The following is a 21978-nucleotide window of genomic DNA, read 5'->3' as shown; positions in this document are numbered from 1 at the left end:
ACTCACCAAACCGCTGTAGAGAGTTGGAGGGGTCCATGGAGGGCTCCGGGGTCCTTGCTGCTCCTTGGGGGGTCCTGAGGGCCTTGTATTTAAAAAATAAATAAACCCTGGGGCCAGTTGTCCAGGGGGGCTCCTGGTGGGGGCCATAGTCCCTTGGGGTGTCCTGGGGGTCTCTGGGTCCCTAGTGCAGCGTTATTTTTAAACAATGCCCCCAGAGCCCGCTTGCCTCGGGCGCTGCTCGGGGGGGGGGGGGGGGGGGTCGCGGTGTCTCTGGGCCTCCGCGGCCGTTCCTTGTGTAAATAAAATGCCCCCAGAGCCCGCTTGCCTCGGGCGCTGCTCGGGGGGTGGGGGTCGCGGTGTCTCTGGGCCTCCGCGGCCGTTCATTGTGTAAATAAAATGCCCCCCAGAGCCCGCTTGCCTCGGGCGCTGCTCGGGGGTGGGGGTCGCGGTGTCTCTGGGCCTCCGCGGCCGTTCTTTTTAAAAAATAATCCCCCACGAGCCCGCTTGCCTCGGGCGCTGCCCTGGGGCTCTGGTGCAGGACTCCGGTGTCCTTGGGAGCTGTGAGGGTCCTGGGGGCAATTCCCCACGGCTCCACGTGGATCCAGCAGCAGGCAGCATGGCGGCTTGAGCTTCTCCGGGGCTGCTGTGTAAGGACCGCCCCCAACAGTGATGAGTTGGTGACATCACTGAAGGGGCGGCCCTAACCCTGCAGCCCCGGTGTGGTTTTTTATTGAGAATTAGCTAACGCTGGACTTTACCCGAATGTGTCAAAGCGCTTTACAGATGAACCTGCGGCAAAAAAACATAAGGACTCACGATTACATGCGCTACATAAAAGATACATACAGAATAAAACCTCGAGGCTGCAGGGCAGGGTCCGCCCCTCCACTGATGTCACCAGTGATGAGTTGGTGATATCACTGGAGGGGGGCGGACCCTGCACTGCAGCTCCGAGGTGTGTTTTTTTTTGTTTTTTTGTTTGTTTTATTAGCTAGCGCGAACTGTACACGAAGGCTGGCAGAGCGCTTTATATATGACCCATCTGTAAGACATAAGCACTAAGAATTGCATGAGTTACATAAAAAAAAAAGATACAAGTAGAAAAAAATGTAGCGCAGACTTTATCCCAAGTTGTCAGAGCGCTTTACACAAGAACCTGTTTGCAAAACATAGGGACTCAGGATTACAGGTGTTACATAAAAGATACAAACAGAAAAAATACTGCTTGTTAGCGCAGACTTTACCCGAAGGTGTCAGAGCGCTTTACATAAGACACAGTTGCAAAACATAAGGGGAGTGACATGTGTGCCGGTTACAAAAGCAAACGTTAAGTTACATGAGTAATAAATAAAGTGACAAGTGTGCAGGTTACAAGAGAAAACAAAGTACAGTTAGAGCTATAATACTCTAATATAATGCAGAGACTCGAGCACAAGAATAAGCATTATGTAGTCAATTGTGGCAATGGCGCAACTATTTAAAGCACTCAAAATGTGAGAGTTATTAAACAATGTGTTACAAGAGAAAAGTGGCATGTACATGTTACAAAAGAGTAACCGGTATATAGGGTAGTGGTTAAATGTCAGAAGGGCCAGGTGTACCTAAAGTGGTTTACCCCATAAGCAAAGGATATGGCGCAGGTTGTTTTTTAACATATGTTTTAGCGCAGCACATGCAACGCTTTTTTAAAAATGTGTGTTGGTGCACCCCGCTTATCAGGTTTTAAATGTATACAGGAATTGTTTGAAGTTGTGATACTTTTGTTTAAGAAAGGCGTTTACTAAAACCGCTGCTTTTTTTTTTTTTTTTTTTTTTAATGTTTAATACAGGTGCAAGACCCTGCAAATGCAACCGTCACCAATGTGTCCCCTGCGCTGGCCCCAGCTGTAATAAATAGCAACGCTGGGCACTTGTCAGCCCCGCAGCCAGGTATATATATATATATTTAGAGTTATGTAGTTCTACGTAGTTTTGTACACCAGTCTCTCAGAAGTTCTCTTTTTTCTAATGGGCTCTCATGTATGTATGCTTTTACAGCTTATGACCCTGACCTACAACAAGCTTTTGACGATTTTATGGAGTACATCGAGGCTCAAGACGCTCTGAACACTGTGCAAAACACTTCAGTTCCTACAGGTAAATAAAAAGACAGCTGTTATTTAAACTGTCTAAGACGCTGGGTAGTTGGTGGGGTAGGCCAGAGTCCTGACCCTGAGGATGTATAGAGGTAATCATCAGAAAAGATGTCTAATGTTGGGTATTATTTTTTCTTTACAGATGTCCCTACGTTATGCCAGGACGTCGTCAAGGTCCAAGAGGCGGCGCAAGGTTCAAAAGAAATCCCTTTGAAGAGGAAAGCTTCAACTTCTAAAGTGGGACCATTGTCAAAGAAAGGAGCTGCAAAAAGACCTCTTTCAGGTGTGTTTTTTTTTTACAAAAGGGTGTGAGAAGTACTAGAGGTGTTACAGACTCTCAAGCAGAAGGCTACAGCTGGTTGTAGCAAAGCCTATATCAAAAAAGGTGGCTGTGTAGGACGTAGCCCGATGGTGCTTGTATGTGTATTTTTTTTAATGCTTTCTCTAATATATATATTTTCTGTTTATATTTTAGAAGCGGCTCAGAAACATGCTGCTGAAGAGAGGTCGGTGGCGCCCTTAATGGACATAACAACATCCGTCCAGAACAACGGAAGCGGCGCGAAAGGCGTGAGTAGGCGTGTACGCCAGGAAAAACTCTCTACCTACTACACACCAAGCAACACTCTGAACAACCAACTACAGCAATCTATTCTGCACAGGGGTGGGGTCAACACTGGAGGCCTGCCTACAAACGCGGCCATCGTACGCAAACACAACCTCAGCATAATCTCCTACGCCGACGACACCCAGCTGATCCTCTCCCTGACCAACGACCCCGCCGCCGCCAGAACCAACCTGCACGAAGGGATGAAAGAGGTAGCCGAGTGGATGACGACCAGCCGCCTGAAACTGAACTCGGACAAGACGGAGGTCCTCATCCTGGGCTCCTCGCCCTCCGCCTGGGACAACTCCTGGTGGCCCCCCGCCCTGGGCACCGCACCCAAACCGACAGACCATGCGCGCAACCTGGGCTTCATCCTGGACACCTCCCTCTCCATGACCAGGCAAGTCAACAGCGTCTCCTCGGCGTGCTTCAACATCCTACGCATGCTACGGAAGATCTTCTGGTGGATCCCCACCGAGACCAGGAAGACCGTCACCCAGGCCCTCGTCACCAGCCGACTGGACTACGGCAACGCCCTCTACGCCGGTACCACCGCCAAGCTCCAGAAGAGACTCCAGCGGATCCAGAACGCCTCAGCCAGACTCATCCTCGACATCCCACGAACCAGCCACATCTCCGGACACCTGAGAGACCTTCACTGGCTCCCCGTCAACAAAAGAATCACCTTCCGCCTCCTCACCCACGCACACAAAGCCCTACACGACCAAGGCCCGAGCTACCTCAACAGCCGAGTCAACTTCTACGCTCCCAAACGCCACCTCCGATCAGCCAACCACGCCCTCGCCGCCGTCCCCCGCATCCGAAGAGCGACTACAGGAGGAAGGTCCTTCTCCTACCTGGCCGCCAAGACCTGGAACTCCCTCCCGACCGACCTGCGCCTGACCCAAGACCACCTCTCCTTCAGAAAGAAGCTGAAGACCTGGCTGTTCGAGCAGTAGCGGCACCCCCCCCCCCAGCGCCTTGAGACCCTACGGGTAGGTAGCGCGCTTTACAAGTGGCAATGATTGATTGATTGATTGAAACCAGGCCTCCCTTAAGAAGAAACAGCGGGACTCAGAGAACCTCCCCAACCCTTTAAAACGTGTGAAGGCCTGTAAGGTATTCACAGATCCCCAAACAGAACAGTTAAACATGAAGAAGAAGACACCGGAGGTGCTCCAAGAGGGTCAGGCAAAGCTCTTAAGTCCTGAGAAGAAAAGCCCTAGCACCCCTGAGCCCCAAGCTAGCCCCTTAGATTTATCTATAAAAAAGGATGCTAAGCCCTTGAATGAGACCTATACAACCTTGAGCCCCAAGGAGGTGTTAGTTGCACCTGTGGGTGTAGAAGAGGCATCGCCACCACAACCCCCTAAAACATCGCGCCTCTCAAGGAAACATCTGAAGCTGAAACCGGGGGTCCCTAAGCTACAGTTAGCAGAGACCCTCAGCAACCCTAAGGCAACGCCGGATCCACCAAGCGTCCTGAAACCCCAGACAGTGCCAAATAGAATAACTGTACATGTAGAGGTGCACGCCCCTGAACAGCCCCCAAAACCGGTTGTAAGTGTTCAGGCACAGCCTAGGGTCTCAACAGGTGATACTGCGCAACCCCTAGAAGGTCCTTCTACCACGATTAGCAACTCTCTTGAGGCGTTGAGGGGGTTGGTAGACAACATAGGTAGAACCCCAGAAGCGGTGTACCAAGGGTCTTTGAGCACAGAGGGTTTACAGAACACAGGTAACCAGGCACCACACCCTACCACCGACATTTCAACTAGGCCCCAGGATTACAACGACACCTCCTCACAATCCTCATACCCTTTGTCCCCGAGTACCCCTCCAGGAGCATACGACCCTACCAGCCCCACGGCCATTCACATGTACACCCCCGTGTCCAGCCCCTTTGCCAACCCCGTGTACAGTCCGGTGTCCAGCCCAGCTGCCAATCCCGTGTACAGTCCTGTGTCCAGTCCCATGGCCAGCACCTCTGCCAACCCTGTGTACAGTCCCGTGTCCAGCCCCGTGGCCAGCACCTCTGCCAATCCTGTGTACAGTACCGTGTCCAAACCCGAGGCCAGCACCTCTGCCAGCCGCGTGTACAGGTCCGTGTCCATCCCATGGGACATGCCCGTGTACAGACCCGTGTCCAACCCCGCCTTTGAGGGTTGCAGTATAGATGGGACTGGGGGGTTGCCTCCATTTATAAGACCTCGCAAGGTGTGCCCCCCTAAGCAGGAACAAGATGGGTCTGTAAACACAGAAGATGTATTGAAGACACACGTAAGAGAGATACAGATGGCGGTTCGAAAATTAAAACGGCAGGCGAACCGTGCACTCATAAGAATGGATATGGGGTATTCCAATCTCATCAACAAGAGGGAGGCCCAACATCTGGTCGTGGCCAGGGTTGGGGTTTGTAAAAAAGACATCATACAGATGTGTCAGGCGGCTGTGGCCGACATACAAGGTACACATTCATGACTATGTAAGCACCAACCCCTAAAGACCCCCACAACCACTGGTGCTCATAAGAGACCCTCAAAATATAGCCGTACGGTCCAGAGGTTAGTGACAAAGTCTGGACGCTTTTTAAAACTGCTCAAGCAACGCCCAGTTGGTACCCCACAAACCTTCAAACAAGACCCCAATGTTTCCATAGAACCCTTCAAACAAGACACCCCTGTTTCCCTAGACCCTTTCAACCACGGTACCACAGCTTCAAGATCAACGCCTGAAGCATATAAGCCAGCACTTCACCACCGACAATACATAGGGGCAGGGTCTAACATACCTAGGGTCGGCCATTTAAAGGGGGTAGGGGGGATGGCAAAACTCCAAACAACGCAACATTCAGAAGGACCCAGGGGTGGAACTGTAGCGGGGGCCTCCATGAACAAGACATCCAACGACAGCGACCTACCTGTTCAGATAGGCTGGGGCTTGGTATCTAGAAAAGCCTGGGCCCGTAAAAAAAAACAAAAGTGGCTTAATAGTACAAAGCAACGCCGGCTTTTAATAAATAAGCTCAAGAAGGCTAGAATATGCGCTACCCGCAGGTTTACAAGGACCTCTGAGACAGGGACCACCCTGACCTCCCAAAGTGACACATCAGAGAACACCTCCACAAATCACACTCCTACTGATGAGGGCCCAGAGCCCTTGTTTTTAGAGAGTGTTAGGAGTTACACTCGCAATGTAGAGAGGTTTAGGGCCGTAGAACACTATGAGGAGTTTAGATTTGTTAACCTACATCAAATAACATCAACCACTCATGGTGTTCTGGCTATACATCAGGCTGTGCAGGAGCTCATAGAAAGGTTGTTACACGATGTGGGGCCTAATGACTTTTTCCAACTCCGCTTCCAGGGGCAGGGTTTTGACACACCGTTGTTCACCAGGCGGAAGACCCGAGATGTTTTTGATGCTGTGCAATTTTTAGAAAACCTCTCAAGGCTTTTACAGAGTAAGGCTGAACTAGTCGCCTATGGCACGTTTAGAGTCATAGCCCTCATTGTACGGGGGCGTGAGGGGGGTGTTTCCAGACCCTTAAAGAGCGTACTATACAGTAAAATAATTGGCAAGAAACAGAGGTGGCTGCTCAACTTTAGCAACGCCACTGCCAATACATGTCTGGCGGCCAGCATCGTGGGTCTGTTGATGACTCGCAAGACCCCTGACGCTGTCATCATGTCTAGAGCTGCTGAAGCCCATGAGGTTCTTGAAATACCTCCTGACCGAATGGTCGGCTTTGGTGATATAGGTCTTTTTGAGAACTATTTCGCCGTGACGGTGAAAGTTCTCTATCACAGCGGTTCCTGGAAGTACTTTACAACCGGGGAACCTGTGAGAAACAAGACCGTATATGTCCTCCACATGGAAAATCATTTTTACGGTATCTTGAACCTTAAAGGTTTTCTGGGGGCCAAATATGTGTGCGCCCACTGCGATCATATATACAACAATAAAACATACCACCAGTGTGAAATGTGTTGTAAGATGTGTCAGAGGGACGGCTGCATAGAAGACGCTACCCTAAAGGTGAGGTGCGGCATCTGTAGGTTGTTTTGTCGCTCGCAAAACTGTTTGAGCATACACGAGCAATCTTACAGCTGCGTCCCTAAAAAGGACTGTAGCGAGTGTGGGCGGTATGTGGCAGTGAATCACAAGTGCAAAGGTATGATATGTCCCCGTTGCCATGTATCTTACAAAGCCGGTACCAACCATCAGTGTTATATGGTTAAAGGTCCATCTCAGACCAAGACCGAAGACTATATAGTGTTTGATATAGAGTGCACACAAGAGACGGGGGTACACCAGCCTAACTACATTTACGCGCACCATCTAACTTCCGACGACAGTTGGGAGTTTGAGGGACGAACGTGCGTTGGTGATTTCCTGAGCACTTTCATTCAGGCCAAATTCCAAGGATATACCATGCTAGCCCACAACTCGAAAGCCTATGACTCCTTCTTTATTCTACGAGACATGATTCGTGAAAAGATACAGGTGGAACTCATAACCCAGGGGTCTAAACTGATGCTGATGACGGTATGTCCTTTAAAAATACGCTTCATAGACACCCTGAATTTCCTACCCATGAAATTGAGCAAGCTGCCAAAGGCCTTTGGGTTCCCAGGGTGTAAAGGGTATTTTCCACACTGTTTTCAACATACTGGGCCTTTGTCAGAGTACGTCTGTATAAGTGTTCAAATTTGGCACCCAGCATTTTGTTATATTCGTGGGGCTTGTAACACTTGGGGCAGCCGTGGTAAAAACAGCCGTTGAATTCAAAGGCTGTCGGCACACCCTTAATTACAGAGTACCCGTCCAGGTAATAGGGGCCCAGGCGGAATTCACCAGCCTGTAATGCATGTTGAATCTGGATGTCTTCCTTCTCAGAGACGTACATGAGCCACTGGATAGAGGGGGTTGAATAACGTTTCTGTTTACCGTTATAGAGGTCTGGCGGTACTAGAGCGATAGTTTCTGGCCTCAAAAACATGTGTTTGTAGATGGACATACACATGGATGCCAGAGTGACGTTTTGAAATGGGTCTATGTATTCGACCGCATGCTGTATTTCAGGGGTTTTGGATGTCGAGGCCTTGACTTTCTTAGTCAATGTCTTAGGTTTCAAGGCCTTGACTTCTTTAGTCATAGACACCACAACATCTCTGAAAAGGTTACAAGCTTGCCGGAGGATCATTACATCAGCCTGACAATAAGCTTTCAACTCTGTTTGAAAGTGAAACTCCTTTTCACGGTTTTCAGAGTACCACTCTAGAAAGCTCACTTTCTCATCAGGCATCATGTATTCAACCCCGTAGCTGTCAGGAGGCGGCATGGGTCCCACATAATTCTGGTTAGCCCAGGTGTTGAAAAAGTGTGGAAAATACCCTTTACACCCTGGGAACCCAAAGGCCTTTGGCAGCTTGCTCAATTTCATGGGTAGGAAATTCAGGGTGTCTATGAAGCGTATTTTTAAAGGACATACCGTCATCAGCATCAGTTTAGACCCCTGGGTTATGAGTTCCACCTGTATCTTTTCACGAATCATGTCTCGTAGAATAAAGAAGGAGTCATAGGCTTTCGAGTTGTGGGCTAGCATGGTATATCCTTGGAATTTGGCCTGAATGAAAGTGCTCAGGAAATCACCAACGCACGTTCGTCCCTCAAACTCCCAACTGTCGTCGGAAGTTAGATGGTGCGCGTAAATGTAGTTAGGCTGGTGTACCCCCGTCTCTTGTGTGCACTCTATATCAAACACTATATAGTCTTCGGTCTTGGTCTGAGATGGACCTTTAACCATATAACACTGATGGTTGGTACCGGCTTTGTAAGATACATGGCAACGGGGACATATCATACCTTTGCACTTGTGATTCACTGCCACATACCGCCCACACTCGCTACAGTCCTTTTTAGGGACGCAGCTGTAAGATTGCTCGTGTATGCTCAAACAGTTTTGCGAGCGACAAAACAACCTACAGATGCCGCACCTCACCTTTAGGGTAGCGTCTTCTATGCAGCCGTCCCTCTGACACATCTTACAACACATTTCACACTGGTGGTATGTTTTATTGTTGTATATATGATCGCAGTGGGCGCACACATATTTGGCCCCCAGAAAACCTTTAAGGTTCAAGATACCGTAAAAATGATTTTCCATGTGGAGGACATATACGGTCTTGTTTCTCACAGGTTCCCCGGTTGTAAAGTACTTCCAGGAACCGCTGTGATAGAGAACTTTCACCGTCACGGCGAAATAGTTCTCAAAAAGACCTATATCACCAAAGCCGACCATTCGGTCAGGAGGTATTTCAAGAACCTCATGGGCTTCAGCAGCTCTAGACATGATGACAGCGTCAGGGGTCTTGCGAGTCATCAACAGACCCACGATGCTGGCCGCCAGACATGTATTGGCAGTGGCGTTGCTAAAGTTGAGCAGCCACCTCTGTTTCTTGCCAATTATTTTACTGTATAGTACGCTCTTTAAGGGTCTGGAAACACCCCCCTCACGCCCCCGTACAATGAGGGCTATGACTCTAAACGTGCCATAGGCGACTAGTTCAGCCTTACTCTGTAAAAGCCTTGAGAGGTTTTCTAAAAATTGCACAGCATCAAAAACATCTCGGGTCTTCCGCCTGGTGAACAACGGTGTGTCAAAACCCTGCCCCTGGAAGCGGAGTTGGAAAAAGTCATTAGGCCCCACATCGTGTAACAACCTTTCTATGAGCTCCTGCACAGCCTGATGTATAGCCAGAACACCATGAGTGGTTGATGTTATTTGATGTAGGTTAACAAATCTAAACTCCTCATAGTGTTCTACGGCCCTAAACCTCTCTACATTGCGAGTGTAACTCCTAACACTCTCTAAAAACAAGGGCTCTGGGCCCTCATCAGTAGGAGTGTGATTTGTGGAGGTGTTCTCTGATGTGTCACTTTGGGAGGTCAGGGTGGTCCCTGTCTCAGAGGTCCTTGTAAACCTGCGGGTAGCGCATATTCTAGCCTTCTTGAGCTTATTTATTAAAAGCCGGCGTTGCTTTGTACTATTAAGCCACTTTTGTTTTTTTTTACGGGCCCAGGCTTTTCTAGATACCAAGCCCCAGCCTATCTGAACAGGTAGGTCGCTGTCGTTGGATGTCTTGTTCATGGAGGCCCCCGCTACAGTTCCACCCCTGGGTCCTTCTGAATGTTGCGTTGTTTGGAGTTTTGCCATCCCCCCTACCCCCTTTAAATGGCCGACCCTAGGTATGTTAGACCCTGCCCCTATGTATTGTCGGTGGTGAAGTGCTGGCTTATATGCTTCAGGCGTTGATCTTGAAGCTGTGGTACCGTGGTTGAAAGGGTCTAGGGAAACAGGGGTGTCTTGTTTGAAGGGTTCTATGGAAACATTGGGGTCTTGTTTGAAGGTTTGTGGGGTACCAACTGGGCGTTGCTTGAGCAGTTTTAAAAAGCGTCCAGACTTTGTCACTAACCTCTGGACCGTACGGCTATATTTTGAGGGTCTCTTATGAGCACCAGTGGTTGTGGGGGTCTTTAGGGGTTGGTGCTTACATAGTCATGAATGTGTACCTTGTATGTCGGCCACAGCCGCCTGACACATCTGTATGATGTCTTTTTTACAAACCCCAACCCTGGCCACGACCAGATGTTGGGCCTCCCTCTTGTTGATGAGATTGGAATACCCCATATCCATTCTTATGAGTGCACGGTTCGCCTGCCGTTTTAATTTTCGAACCGCCATCTGTATCTCTCTTACGTGTGTCTTCAATACATCTTCTGTGTTTACAGACCCATCTTGTTCCTGCTTAGGGGGGCACACCTTGCGAGGTCTTATAAATGGAGGCAACCCCCCAGTCCCATCTATACTGCAACCCTCAAAGGCAGGGTTGGACACGGGTCTGTACACGGGCATGTCCCATGGGATGGACACGGACCTGTACACGCGGCTGGCAGAGGTGCTGGCCTCGGGTTTGGACACGGTACTGTACACAGGATTGGCAGAGGTGCTGGCCACGGGGCTGGACACGGGACTGTACACAGGGTTGGCAGAGGTGCTGGCCATGGGACTGGACACAGGACTGTACACGGGATTGGCAGCTGGGCTGGACACCGGACTGTACACGGGGTTGGCAGAGGGGCTGGACACGGGGGTGTACATGTGAATGGCCGTGGGGCTGGTAGGGTCGTATGCTCCTGGAGGGGTACTCGGGGACAAAGGGTATGAGGATTGTGAGGAGGTGTCGTTGTAATCCTGGGGCCTAGTTGAAATGTCGGTGGTAGGGTGTGGTGCCTGGTTACCTGTGTTCTGTAAACCCTCTGTGCTCAAAGACCCTTGGTACACCGCTTCTGGGGTTCTACCTATGTTGTCTACCAACCCCCTCAACGCCTCAAGAGAGTTGCTAATCGTGGTAGAAGGACCTTCTAGGGGTTGCGCAGTATCACCTGTTGAGACCCTAGGCTGTGCCTGAACACTTACAACCGGTTTTGGGGGCTGTTCAGGGGCGTGCACCTCTACATGTACAGTTATTCTATTTGGCACTGTCTGGGGTTTCAGGACGCTTGGTGGATCCGGCGTTGCCTTAGGGTTGCTGAGGGTCTCTGCTAACTGTAGCTTAGGGACCCCCGGTTTCAGCTTCAGATGTTTCCTTGAGAGGCGCGATGTTTTAGGGGGTTGTGGTGGCGATGCCTCTTCTACACCCACAGGTGCAACTAACACCTCCTTGGGGCTCAAGGTTGTATAGGTCTCATTCAAGGGCTTAGCATCCTTTTTTATAGATAAATCTAAGGGGCTAGCTTGGGGCTCAGGGGTGCTAGGGCTTTTCTTCTCAGGACTTAAGAGCTTTGCCTGACCCTCTTGGAGCACCTCCGGTGTCTTCTTCTTCATGTTTAACTGTTCTGTTTGGGGATCTGTGAATACCTTACAGGCCTTCACACGTTTTAAAGGGTTGGGGAGGTTCTCTGAGTCCCGCTGTTTCTTCTTAAGGGAGGCCTGGTTTGTAGGCAGGCCTCCAGTGTTGACCCCACCCCTGTGCAGAATAGATTGCTGTAGTTGGTTGTTCAGAGTGTTGCTTGGTGTGTAGTAGGTAGAGAGTTTTTCCTGGCGTACACGCCTACTCACGCCTTTCGCGCCGCTTCCGTTGTTCTGGACGGATGTTGTTATGTCCATTAAGGGCGCCACCGACCTCTCTTCAGCAGCATGTTTCTGAGCCGCTTCTAAAATATAAACAGAAAATATATATATTAGAGAAAGCATTAAAAAAAATACACATACAAGCACCATCGGGCTACGTCCTACACAGCCACCTTTTTTTGATATAGGCTTTGCTACAACCAGCTGTAGCCTTCTGCTTGAGAGTCTGTAACACCTCTAGTACTTCTCACACCCTTTTGTAAAAAAAAAACACACCTGAAAGAGGTCTTTTTGCAGCTCCTTTCTTTGACAATGGTCCCACTTTAGAAGTTGAAGCTTTCCTCTTCAAAGGGATTTCTTTTGAACCTTGCGCCGCCTCTTGGACCTTGACGACGTCCTGGCATAACGTAGGGACATCTGTAAAGAAAAAATAATACCCAACATTAGACATCTTTTCTGATGATTACCTCTATACATCCTCAGGGTCAGGACTCTGGCCTACCCCACCAACTACCCAGCGTCTTAGACAGTTTAAATAACAGCTGTCTTTTTATTTACCTGTAGGAACTGAAGTGTTTTGCACAGTGTTCAGAGCGTCTTGAGCCTCGATGTACTCCATAAAATCGTCAAAAGCTTGTTGTAGGTCAGGGTCATAAGCTGTAAAAGCATACATACATGAGAGCCCATTAGAAAAAAGAGAACTTCTGAGAGACTGGTGTACAAAACTACGTAGAACTACATAACTCTAAATATATATATATATACCTGGCTGCGGGGCTGACAAGTGCCCAGCGTTGCTATTTATTACAGCTGGGGCCAGCGCAGGGGACACATTGGTGACGGTTGCATTTGCAGGGTCTTGCACCTGTATTAAACATTAAAAAAAAAAAAAAAAAAAAAAAGCAGCGGTTTTAGTAAACGCCTTTCTTAAACAAAAGTATCACAACTTCAAACAATTCCTGTATACATTTAAAACCTGATAAGCGGGGTGCACCAACACACATTTTTAAAAAAGCGTTGCATGTGCTGCGCTAAAACATATGTTAAAAAACAACCTGCGCCATATCCTTTGCTTATGGGGTAAACCACTTTAGGTACACCTGGCCCTTCTGACATTTAACCACTACCCTATATACCGGTTACTCTTTTGTAACATGTACATGCCACTTTTCTCTTGTAACACATTGTTTAATAACTCTCACATTTTGAGTGCTTTAAATAGTTGCGCCATTGCCACAATTGACTACATAATGCTTATTCTTGTGCTCGAGTCTCTGCATTATATTAGAGTATTATAGCTCTAACTGTACTTTGTTTTCTCTTGTAACCTGCACACTTGTCACTTTATTTATTACTCATGTAACTTAACGTTTGCTTTTGTAACCGGCACACATGTCACTCCCCTTATGTTTTGCAACTGTGTCTTATGTAAAGCGCTCTGACACCTTCGGGTAAAGTCTGCGCTAACAAGCAGTATTTTTTCTGTTTGTATCTTTTATGTAACACCTGTAATCCTGAGTCCCTATGTTTTGCAAACAGGTTCTTGTGTAAAGCGCTCTGACAACTTGGGATAAAGTCTGCGCTACATTTTTTTCTACTTGTATCTTTTTTTTTTATGTAACTCATGCAATTCTTAGTGCTTATGTCTTACAGATGGGTCATATATAAAGCGCTCTGCCAGCCTTCGTGTACAGTTCGCGCTAGCTAATAAAACAAACAAAAAAACAAAACAAAAACACACCTCGGAGCTGCAGTGCAGGGTCCGCCCCCCTCCAGTGATATCACCAACTCATCACTGGTGACATCAGTGGAGGGGCGGACCCTGCCCTGCAGCCTCGAGGTTTTATTCTGTATGTATCTTTTATGTAGCGCATGTAATCGTGAGTCCTTATGTTTTTTTGCCGCAGGTTCATCTGTAAAGCGCTTTGACACATTCGGGTAAAGTCCAGCGTTAGCTAATTCTCAATAAAAAACCACACCGGGGCTGCAGGGTTAGGGCCGCCCCTTCAGTGATGTCACCAACTCATCACTGTTGGGGGCGGTCCTTACACAGCAGCCCCGGAGAAGCTCAAGCCGCCATGCTTCCTGCTGCTGGATCCACGTGGAGCCGTGGGGAATTGCCCCCAGGACCCTCACAGCTCCCAAGGACACCGGAGTCCTGCACCAGAGCCCCAGGGCAGCGCCCGAGGCAAGCGGGCTCGTGGGGGATTATTTTTTAAAAAGAACGGCCGCGGAGGCCCAGAGACACCGCGACCCCCACCCCCGAGCAGCGCCCGAGGCAAGCGGGCTCTGGGGGGCATTTTATTTACACAATGAACGGCCGCGGAGGCCCAGAGACACCGCGACCCCCACCCCCCGAGCAGCGCCCGAGGCAAGCGGGCTCTGGGGGCATTTTATTTACACAAGGAACGGCCGCGGAGGCCCAGAGACACCGCGACCCCCCACCCCCCCCCCCCCCCCGAGCAGCGCCCGAGGCAAGCGGGCTCTGGGGGCATTGTTTAAAAATAACGCTGCACTAGGGACCCAGAGACCCCCAGGACACCCCAAGGGACTATGGCCCCCACCAGGAGCCCCCCTGGACAACTGGCCCCAGGGTTTATTTATTTTTTAAATACAAGGCCCTCAGGACCCCCCAAGGAGCAGCAAGGACCCCGGAGCCCTCCATGGACCCCTCCAACTCTCTACAGCGGTTTGGTGAGTGCAACCAGGCATTATTAATTTTTTTTATTATATGCCATGTATATTATTTAAAGCCCCTATGGTACCGTTACAGTGTGGTTAAATGTTTCTATGAGCTGTAAAATACCCTGTTCCACTCTGCATGTACCCTCCTAAGGCCTACAACATTATGCCCCTTAAATACATAGCCTGCAAACTCTACCCTACGTCACCACCCCATTAACACTAAATACCTACACACATAGCTTTTTAAACTCAACAAAACCTTTATTCATTTTAAACACCTTTACATTACAATTCAGGTCTTTTTAAACTCCATCCTTCAACAAAACCTTTATTCACATTAAACACAGCACATCGCCTTAAAGATTAACAGTTTACAATCCACACTACATAGTACTATTTTTTAAAAGTGCAACTTTTTTCCAAACTACATGTACACCCTAATACACCATTGCGCCATCCATTATTTACCTTCTCTACATGTTGACAGGCGGTGTCAATCTGGGAAAAGTTGCTCCGGTCCATTCTTGCCTTAAGTTCCTTGGGTTGGCTCCAAAACAATCCAGGCCAGTCACTCCCCAAGGTTTTGAAGGGCTTGATGGTGTAGAAATCCACAAAGGTTTTCTGACTGGGTTGTAGATGCAGGAGTCCTCCAGGTACAGCAGAACAATCCACGCCAGTCGCTCCTCAAAGGGGTTTTTTTGAATGGGTGTTTGGCAGTGTTCCATGAGGGGCCTTTTTATACCTGTCCTAGCATGCTAATTAGAAGCCCCCACACCCCTTTATGACTTGAGGGGTGTTTAGAACAATGTCATGGTGGCCTTTGGATGGGAACCTTTTTTTTCTATCCTTGTACAGTATAAACAGTACAACATTGTTTACTTTGACACCTGTTACTCAAACTCAAGGCCTATCCTGGGAAGAGTGGGGTTAGACAATGGGGGCCGGTGTAAAACTCTTCACCCCTACGTGACCCCTTCTCCTGGGAATTAGGGAGCCCGGGAACAGAATCTACCTTGGGACTCATATGTCAAATTTCCTGCCAGCCACGTCAAGTTGGAACTAACCTGCCAAAATTTGGGACCAGAGGCTTTGTGATGTGTTTATTACATCCTAACAGCTGACACCCTGTTTCAGGGTCTCATTGGAAGCTTTGATCTACAGGCCCCCTGTCTTTTATCTTATCTCAAAGCTCAGGGGTGGCTGTGTGGGTTTTAGAGAGAATTACCACAGGTAGGTTTGTGAGGACCCTTTACAGCTTTGACACCTACATGACACATTCTTCTTCCCAGGCCCTGGGCTGGGGAACTCAGGACTGCCCCAGCAGCTGTTCAAACATCAGCTGGCTGCAAACCCCCAGTTTTAAAAGTGCCCAGACATTCCAGCCTGCAACCAGGCAGTTTTTCTATGCACTTTTAAACACATACACAATTACCACATGTTTTTGCTGCCCTAGCTGTTAAATTTAAGGCCATAAGTTTAAGGCCAGGACTGTTTAAGGCCAGATCAAACCCTGGTCTTAAACAGTCCTGGTCTTAAACTGTCAAAATTGAGACCAGGAGTTTAAGACTGTGAGGACCCTTTACAGCTTTGACACCTACATGACACATTCTTCTTCCCAGGCCCTGGGCTGGGGAACTCAGGACTGCCCCAGCAGCTGTTCAAACATCAGCTGGCTGCAAACCCCCAGTTTTAAAAGTGCCCAGACATTCCAGCCTGCAACCATGCAGTTTTTCTATGCACTTTTAAACACATACACAATTACCACATGTTTTTGCTGCCCTAGCTGTTAAATTTAAGGCCATAAGTTTAAGGCCAGGACTGTTTAAGGCCAGATCAAACCCTGGTCTTAAACAGCCCTGGTCTTAAACTGTCAAAATTGAGACCAGGAGTTTAAGACTGTGAGGACCCTTTACAGCTTTGACACCTACATGACACATTCTTCTTCCCAGGCCCTGGGCTGGGGAACTCAGGACTGCCCCAGCAGCTGTTCAAACATCAGCTGGCTGCAAACCCCCAGTTTTAAAAGTGCCCAGACATTCCAGCCTGCAACCATGCAGTTTTTCTATGCACTTTTAAACACATACACAATTACCACATGTTTTTGCTGCCCTAGCTGTTAAATTTAAGGCCATAAGTTTAAGGCCAGGACTGTTTAAGGCCAGATCAAACCCTGGTCTTAAACAGTCCTGGTCTTAAACTGTCAAAATTGAGACCAGAAGTTTAAGACCAGACATGTCAAAAGCTGTCAAAATTGCGACCAGCCTTTTGCGACCAGACATGTCACTTTTGCGACCAGGAATTTTTGATGAGTGGTATCCCGACTTACTACTGACAACATTGCACCCTCTCATCCCCTCTATTTCACACTTATTTTGTTCTTGTGCATCTCCCTCTTGGCTCCCTCTAATTGAAGTCTTAAGCATCTCCTACGTTCTCTACTCAAGGTAAGTACACTGGTAAACATTTCTATTAATAATTTGTGGTCTATCGGAATGCTGCTAGTCAATCCTTCCTTCCAATAGCTTCCAGGGGTGGTCATTTTCATCTGCACGGCAAGCAGACTCGTCCTTCAGTTGTGGGAGAAGATTATGTATTTTTCCCTTTCCTTCACTTCTTTGTTTCCCAATAATCTGCAGGCAGGATTTAGAGTTCTTAGTGTGTCCACTTGCAGACCTCATTCAACACCTAGTTAGTAGTGGTGGTTGAATCTACAATTTAATCTCCTCAAAACAATTCTGCCTTTTAGTCTAACAGAGCAATACCTAGTCAACGTGCATCTGGGCAATGGCAAAGCAATGTACACTGGCCTCACGGCACACCAAATAAAAACACTACTGAAAGCATAGAATGAGGCAGACTGTCTATTCTACAGTTGAACTGGGACAGAAAAAAGACCAGGGAACCAAAATGATAGTGGCCTTGTTTAGTGAATGTCAAAGCTTAAAAAATCACCCATATTTGCAAATAAGGGCCGGTCTGAACTTATAAAGACATAGGTTCCGATTCACCACGGTAAAAGTAAAACTTTGTGTACGTTTACTTTATTTTTGCTATTCTCAAACTACGAGTTTAATTTTTCTACGGAAACTCCGCAGTCAGACTTAGATTCCATACATAACAAGATAGGCCTGTCCTGTCGTTTTATGTGCGGAGACTCCTTTCTTTTTCTGTGCAGAGCCTCTGCTACGGGTGCAGAGTCTCTGCGGTTGTATAATTGCTATTAGTAAAATGAAACTTGCAGTTTGTGAATACCAAAAAATAAGAAACCTACACAAATGTGTACGTTTACCTTTGTGAATCAGGCCTACACTTCAAAATATGGAAGACTGCATGGATTAGAGCTTGCTGTGGTCAATGCTTGTTTTAATGTTAGGGAAACCAATAGTAGAAACTGGCCCACGAGACTATAAAACAGGCCCACAAACAACCAAGATTCTGGCCCACACGCTGGCACGGCAGACCGGCCCATTGGGCACTGCCTGGTTGGCCTATAAGACAGTAAGACTCTGTCTCTTACCTCTAAACCTAGCAATTAGTCACACCGTAACTCAAACGCCTTTGTTGGCTCCATGTTCTAGCCAGGATTATCCTAAAATCTTTTACCGAATGCTAACCTCAACCAGTAGGAGTAGTTGTGGCAGTAATAATAGCAGTAGCAATAGCAGCAGTAGTAGTAGTAGTCGCCTAGTCTCAATCCGGGCTCACCTACCCAATCCAACTGAGTATGAATACAGAATGATAACCGCAACCAGTAGGAGTAGCAGTGGCAGTAATACTAGCACTAGCAGTAATATGAGCAGCAGCAGCAATAGTAGGAGTAGCAGTAGTAGTAGCAGCAGCAGTCTAGCCTCAATCCTGGCGTACCTACCGAATCCAACTGAGTATGAATACAGAATGATACCTGCAACCAGTAGTAGTAGCAGTGGCAGTAATACTAGCACTAGCAGTAATAATAGCAGCAGCAATAGTAGGAGCAGCAGTAGTAGTAGCAGCAGCAGTCTAGCCTCAATCCGGGCTCACCTACCCAACTGAGTATGAATATAGAATGATAACCGCAACCAGTAGAAGTAGCAGTGGCAGTAATACTAACACTAGCACTAATAATAGTAGCAACAGTAATAGTACGAGTAGCAGTAGTAGTAGCAGCAGTCTAGCCTCATTCCAGGCTCACCAACCCAATCCAATTAGGGTTGAATACAGAATGCTAATCTCAACCAGTAGATGTAGTAGTAGTGACAGTAGCAGTAGCAGTAATAATAGATGTAGCTGTAGCGTTTGTAGTAGTAGTAGTAGAAGTAGTACAACCTACCTGTCGCCTAACTTATATCAAATCATACACGAACTGAGGAGATACCAGACAGACAAAAAAGTAATACTTGTAGACAAAAATGCTTGCACAAGTGTTTTCCCTACGACTGCTGGATCTGAGGTCACCCGATTGGAACTCCACGTGGGCTCAGCAAACTCTGCTCTTTCAGAGCTGACCGAGCAGGAGGTCACAGATGAGAGCACATCAGTTACAGTCCGTGCTGAAACATTAGGCCAAGATGTCCAGCAGGACAGGAGAGAAGGAACAAGCTGTTACACCTGGCAGGAAGTGAAATGGGAACAAGTGGTAACCGCCCAAGGGTTAGGAATCAAATTCCACCTGATGGCTGGAGCACCTGCTCGCAGATTACTCTAATAAACTGGAAAAGTCACATTTATTCATAACAGGCCATAGCCTTGTGGAAATCAAACAGTCAAGTGCCAGCAGTACAGGGTGGGGGCAAGAGAGAGCAAAATACAGTGATAAACTAATCGGCTGTGAAGATAACAACTATGAGCAGAAGACAATATTGTGATTTTAGATGCTTTTTTATTGTTCTAAAATCCCACATGGGCAAAAGATTCACAGAACCGAGCGGCCAAAGCGTCTGGCTGCTGGAACAATTCCCCTGCAGTGCTGGGCCGTAATAAAAACGGGTGTGGTCTTGACGAGCTCAGCTCGTCATGAGCACCTGAGAGGTATATGCCATGACGAGCTGAGCTCGTATTGAGCACCGAAGAGTAATCTATGGACGATGTAAAAGGTAATTTAAATATTTTAGTTCAACTTCCATCCTATCATTTGTAAACCAGTTAAAGGAGATGGATGGCATGCTCTAGTGAGATTACAAGTTATACTTTAACGAGTGTGTGAAACTGCATCGCCTGCATACCTAGAACCTTTGGTTGACTCTGCAGGATCAAGTAGACAGACCTGGTAGGAACCCACCTATCAAAATCCAAGAGAAATGATTTGGATTCTGCACTGGGACATGTCTCCCTGCTGCTAGCTATGGCTTGTACCCACACACGGAACCTAATGCTGCCGTGAATTTTTTTGCGCTAATAAAATGCTTACATTAATAATGTTAATCATTGTGCCTGGCCAAGCGGAGAATTGCTATAGAGTGGAAATCAAGGACAGGACCAGCTGGGATGATATGGAAAGCAGAAGTGACGCAATGGGCTAAAGCAGAAGAACAGGCACTGATCAGGGAAGAGGCTAGGGGGCTCAGCATTCGACCAAGAGCAGATTTATGGGATGAAATATTGACCACATGGGAACACCCAGAACAGGGTAATGATGAAGACTGGAATACGAGCGAAAACCAGAAGAAGAGGAAGGGTCCTCAGGTGGCGGAGTAGAGATGACATAAAATGGAGTAGACGCTGAACAACCAGCACAGCCATTAGATGTTGGGTAACACCTTCCAAATATGATACACTTGGGGCCAGATGTAGGTGGCCAGATACCGGTCGGTAACGGCCGATTTCGGCCGTTACCAATCGGTATTTGTAGTTTCAGATGTAGGGGGCCTAAAAATGACCGATTCTGTAAATTTACCGAATCGGTAAATTTACAGAATCGGTAATGTGGGATGTAGGTGGCACTGAAAACAGTGCCACAGGCCCTTAAGAATTCGTTATTTACCATCAAATACTATTTTATGGTAAATAACGAATTCCTGTGTACATGCACATCTGTGCATGTACACCTGTGCCATGTGCTTAGGGCATGTATGTGTGCCACATGGCACACAAGCCTGAATCAGGGGTGCAACAGGGTGTCAAAGTGACACCCTGTCCCCCTTGTCAATTCGGTAATTTTACCGAATCGGTATTTACCGATTCGGTAATTGCCATTGGTTCCTATGGGCCTTAAGGCCCATAGGAACCAATGGCAATTACCGAATCGGTAAATACCGAATCTGTAATTACCGAATGTTACAGATTCGTTAAATAATTCGGTAAAAATACCTACATAGCATTTACCGATTTGTAAATACCGAATCGGTAAAATTCTGTATTTACGAATCGGTAAATACTAATTACCTACATCGGGCCCTTAGTCTCCTTAGAGGGACCACTTTCGCCATAGCCTACATAATCTGCTGAGTGTACAGAAATGTGGAAGCCTTTGGTACCACCATTGCTTTTTATTATGAGACTAGGAACATGATATTTGAATAAAACCCCCTCACCACACCACCCTCTCAACTTCTCTCTATCCCTCACTTATCTCCCCTTTATAGTTAAGTAAAGGTTGTATAGATGAGGTATGCATTTTAATGATAAGAGAAAGCTACAAGTTATTGCTTTATTAGACGTATATACTCTTCATGTAAATCTGGGAATGACTTGGTAAGCACCCGAAGAATGTAATATGGTATTCCTTCGCAAAGTAACTCATCAGGGCATAAACAGACAATATGACATGGAATAATGGTGCATAATACTAAAGAGACAGCAAACTGTGATATACTTACATGCTGTAAAGTACGTAATGTGTATGTAATGTTGAATAACATGTATATGTAAGAGAAATGACAAGATACCAATCTTTTCCTTCTGTCGGATGATGCATAAAAAGTACCAATAAAAAGTTGTTTTAAAAAAACATTAATAATGTTAGAATTGAAAACGTCAATGATACATAAAAACAAAATTGAATCATTGTGGTCGAAATCACCCAATATGACCTCTCCATCAATCCAGAGTCAGAAATACGTGGTCAGGCAGGCCCTCCGATTAAGGCATGAGGCAACCGATTGATAGATCACAGGTGGGGTGGCACGTATCCAGCAGAACAAACGAGCGGAAAAGAAAAACCCAGATCCAACTCACAGATAGGTAGCAACACCACAATGGTCCGGGGAGATTGGCCCCAATCAAGCGCACATTGCTGATGGGGCGCGTGTTCCCAAAGCACCATAAATTTAGATCCCACACACAGCCACGCAGTCATCACATGCTCCCCATGCTGGACATCTGGACACATTACCCACTGGCCCTTATTGTGTCCACGTATGGTCGAGACCCACCTGCATTTGTTATCAGGTCGGAAAAATTCATGACTCCATGACTTGGCCCATATTCCTTTTCCTAAT

At 47.4% G+C, this 21978-nt stretch overlaps 1 protein-coding gene across 1 annotated transcript; it reads right to left on the bottom strand.

Moving 5' to 3' along the window:
• Positions 1-10049: 10049 nt before the first annotated feature.
• On the bottom strand, positions 10050-13443 carry LOC144828250 (uncharacterized). Its single transcript, XM_078686327.1, has 5 exons — positions 12644-13443; positions 12437-12535; positions 12155-12295; positions 10833-11961; positions 10050-10092 (listed from the first exon to the last, which is right to left on the bottom strand). The coding sequence occupies exons 2-5, from the start codon at positions 12495-12497 to the stop codon at positions 10050-10052; spliced, it is 1374 nt and encodes a 457-aa protein (XP_078542453.1). The 5' UTR covers positions 12498-12535; positions 12644-13443.
• Positions 13444-21978: the final 8535 nt, after the last annotated feature.

The sequence above is a fragment of the Lissotriton helveticus genome, chromosome 4_1 (assembly GCF_964261635.1).
Source record: "Lissotriton helveticus chromosome 4_1, aLisHel1.1, whole genome shotgun sequence".
NCBI lineage: Eukaryota > Metazoa > Chordata > Amphibia > Caudata > Salamandridae > Lissotriton > Lissotriton helveticus.
Note: the sequence above shows the minus strand (reverse complement) of the source record. Positions and strands in the feature narration are given on the sequence as shown.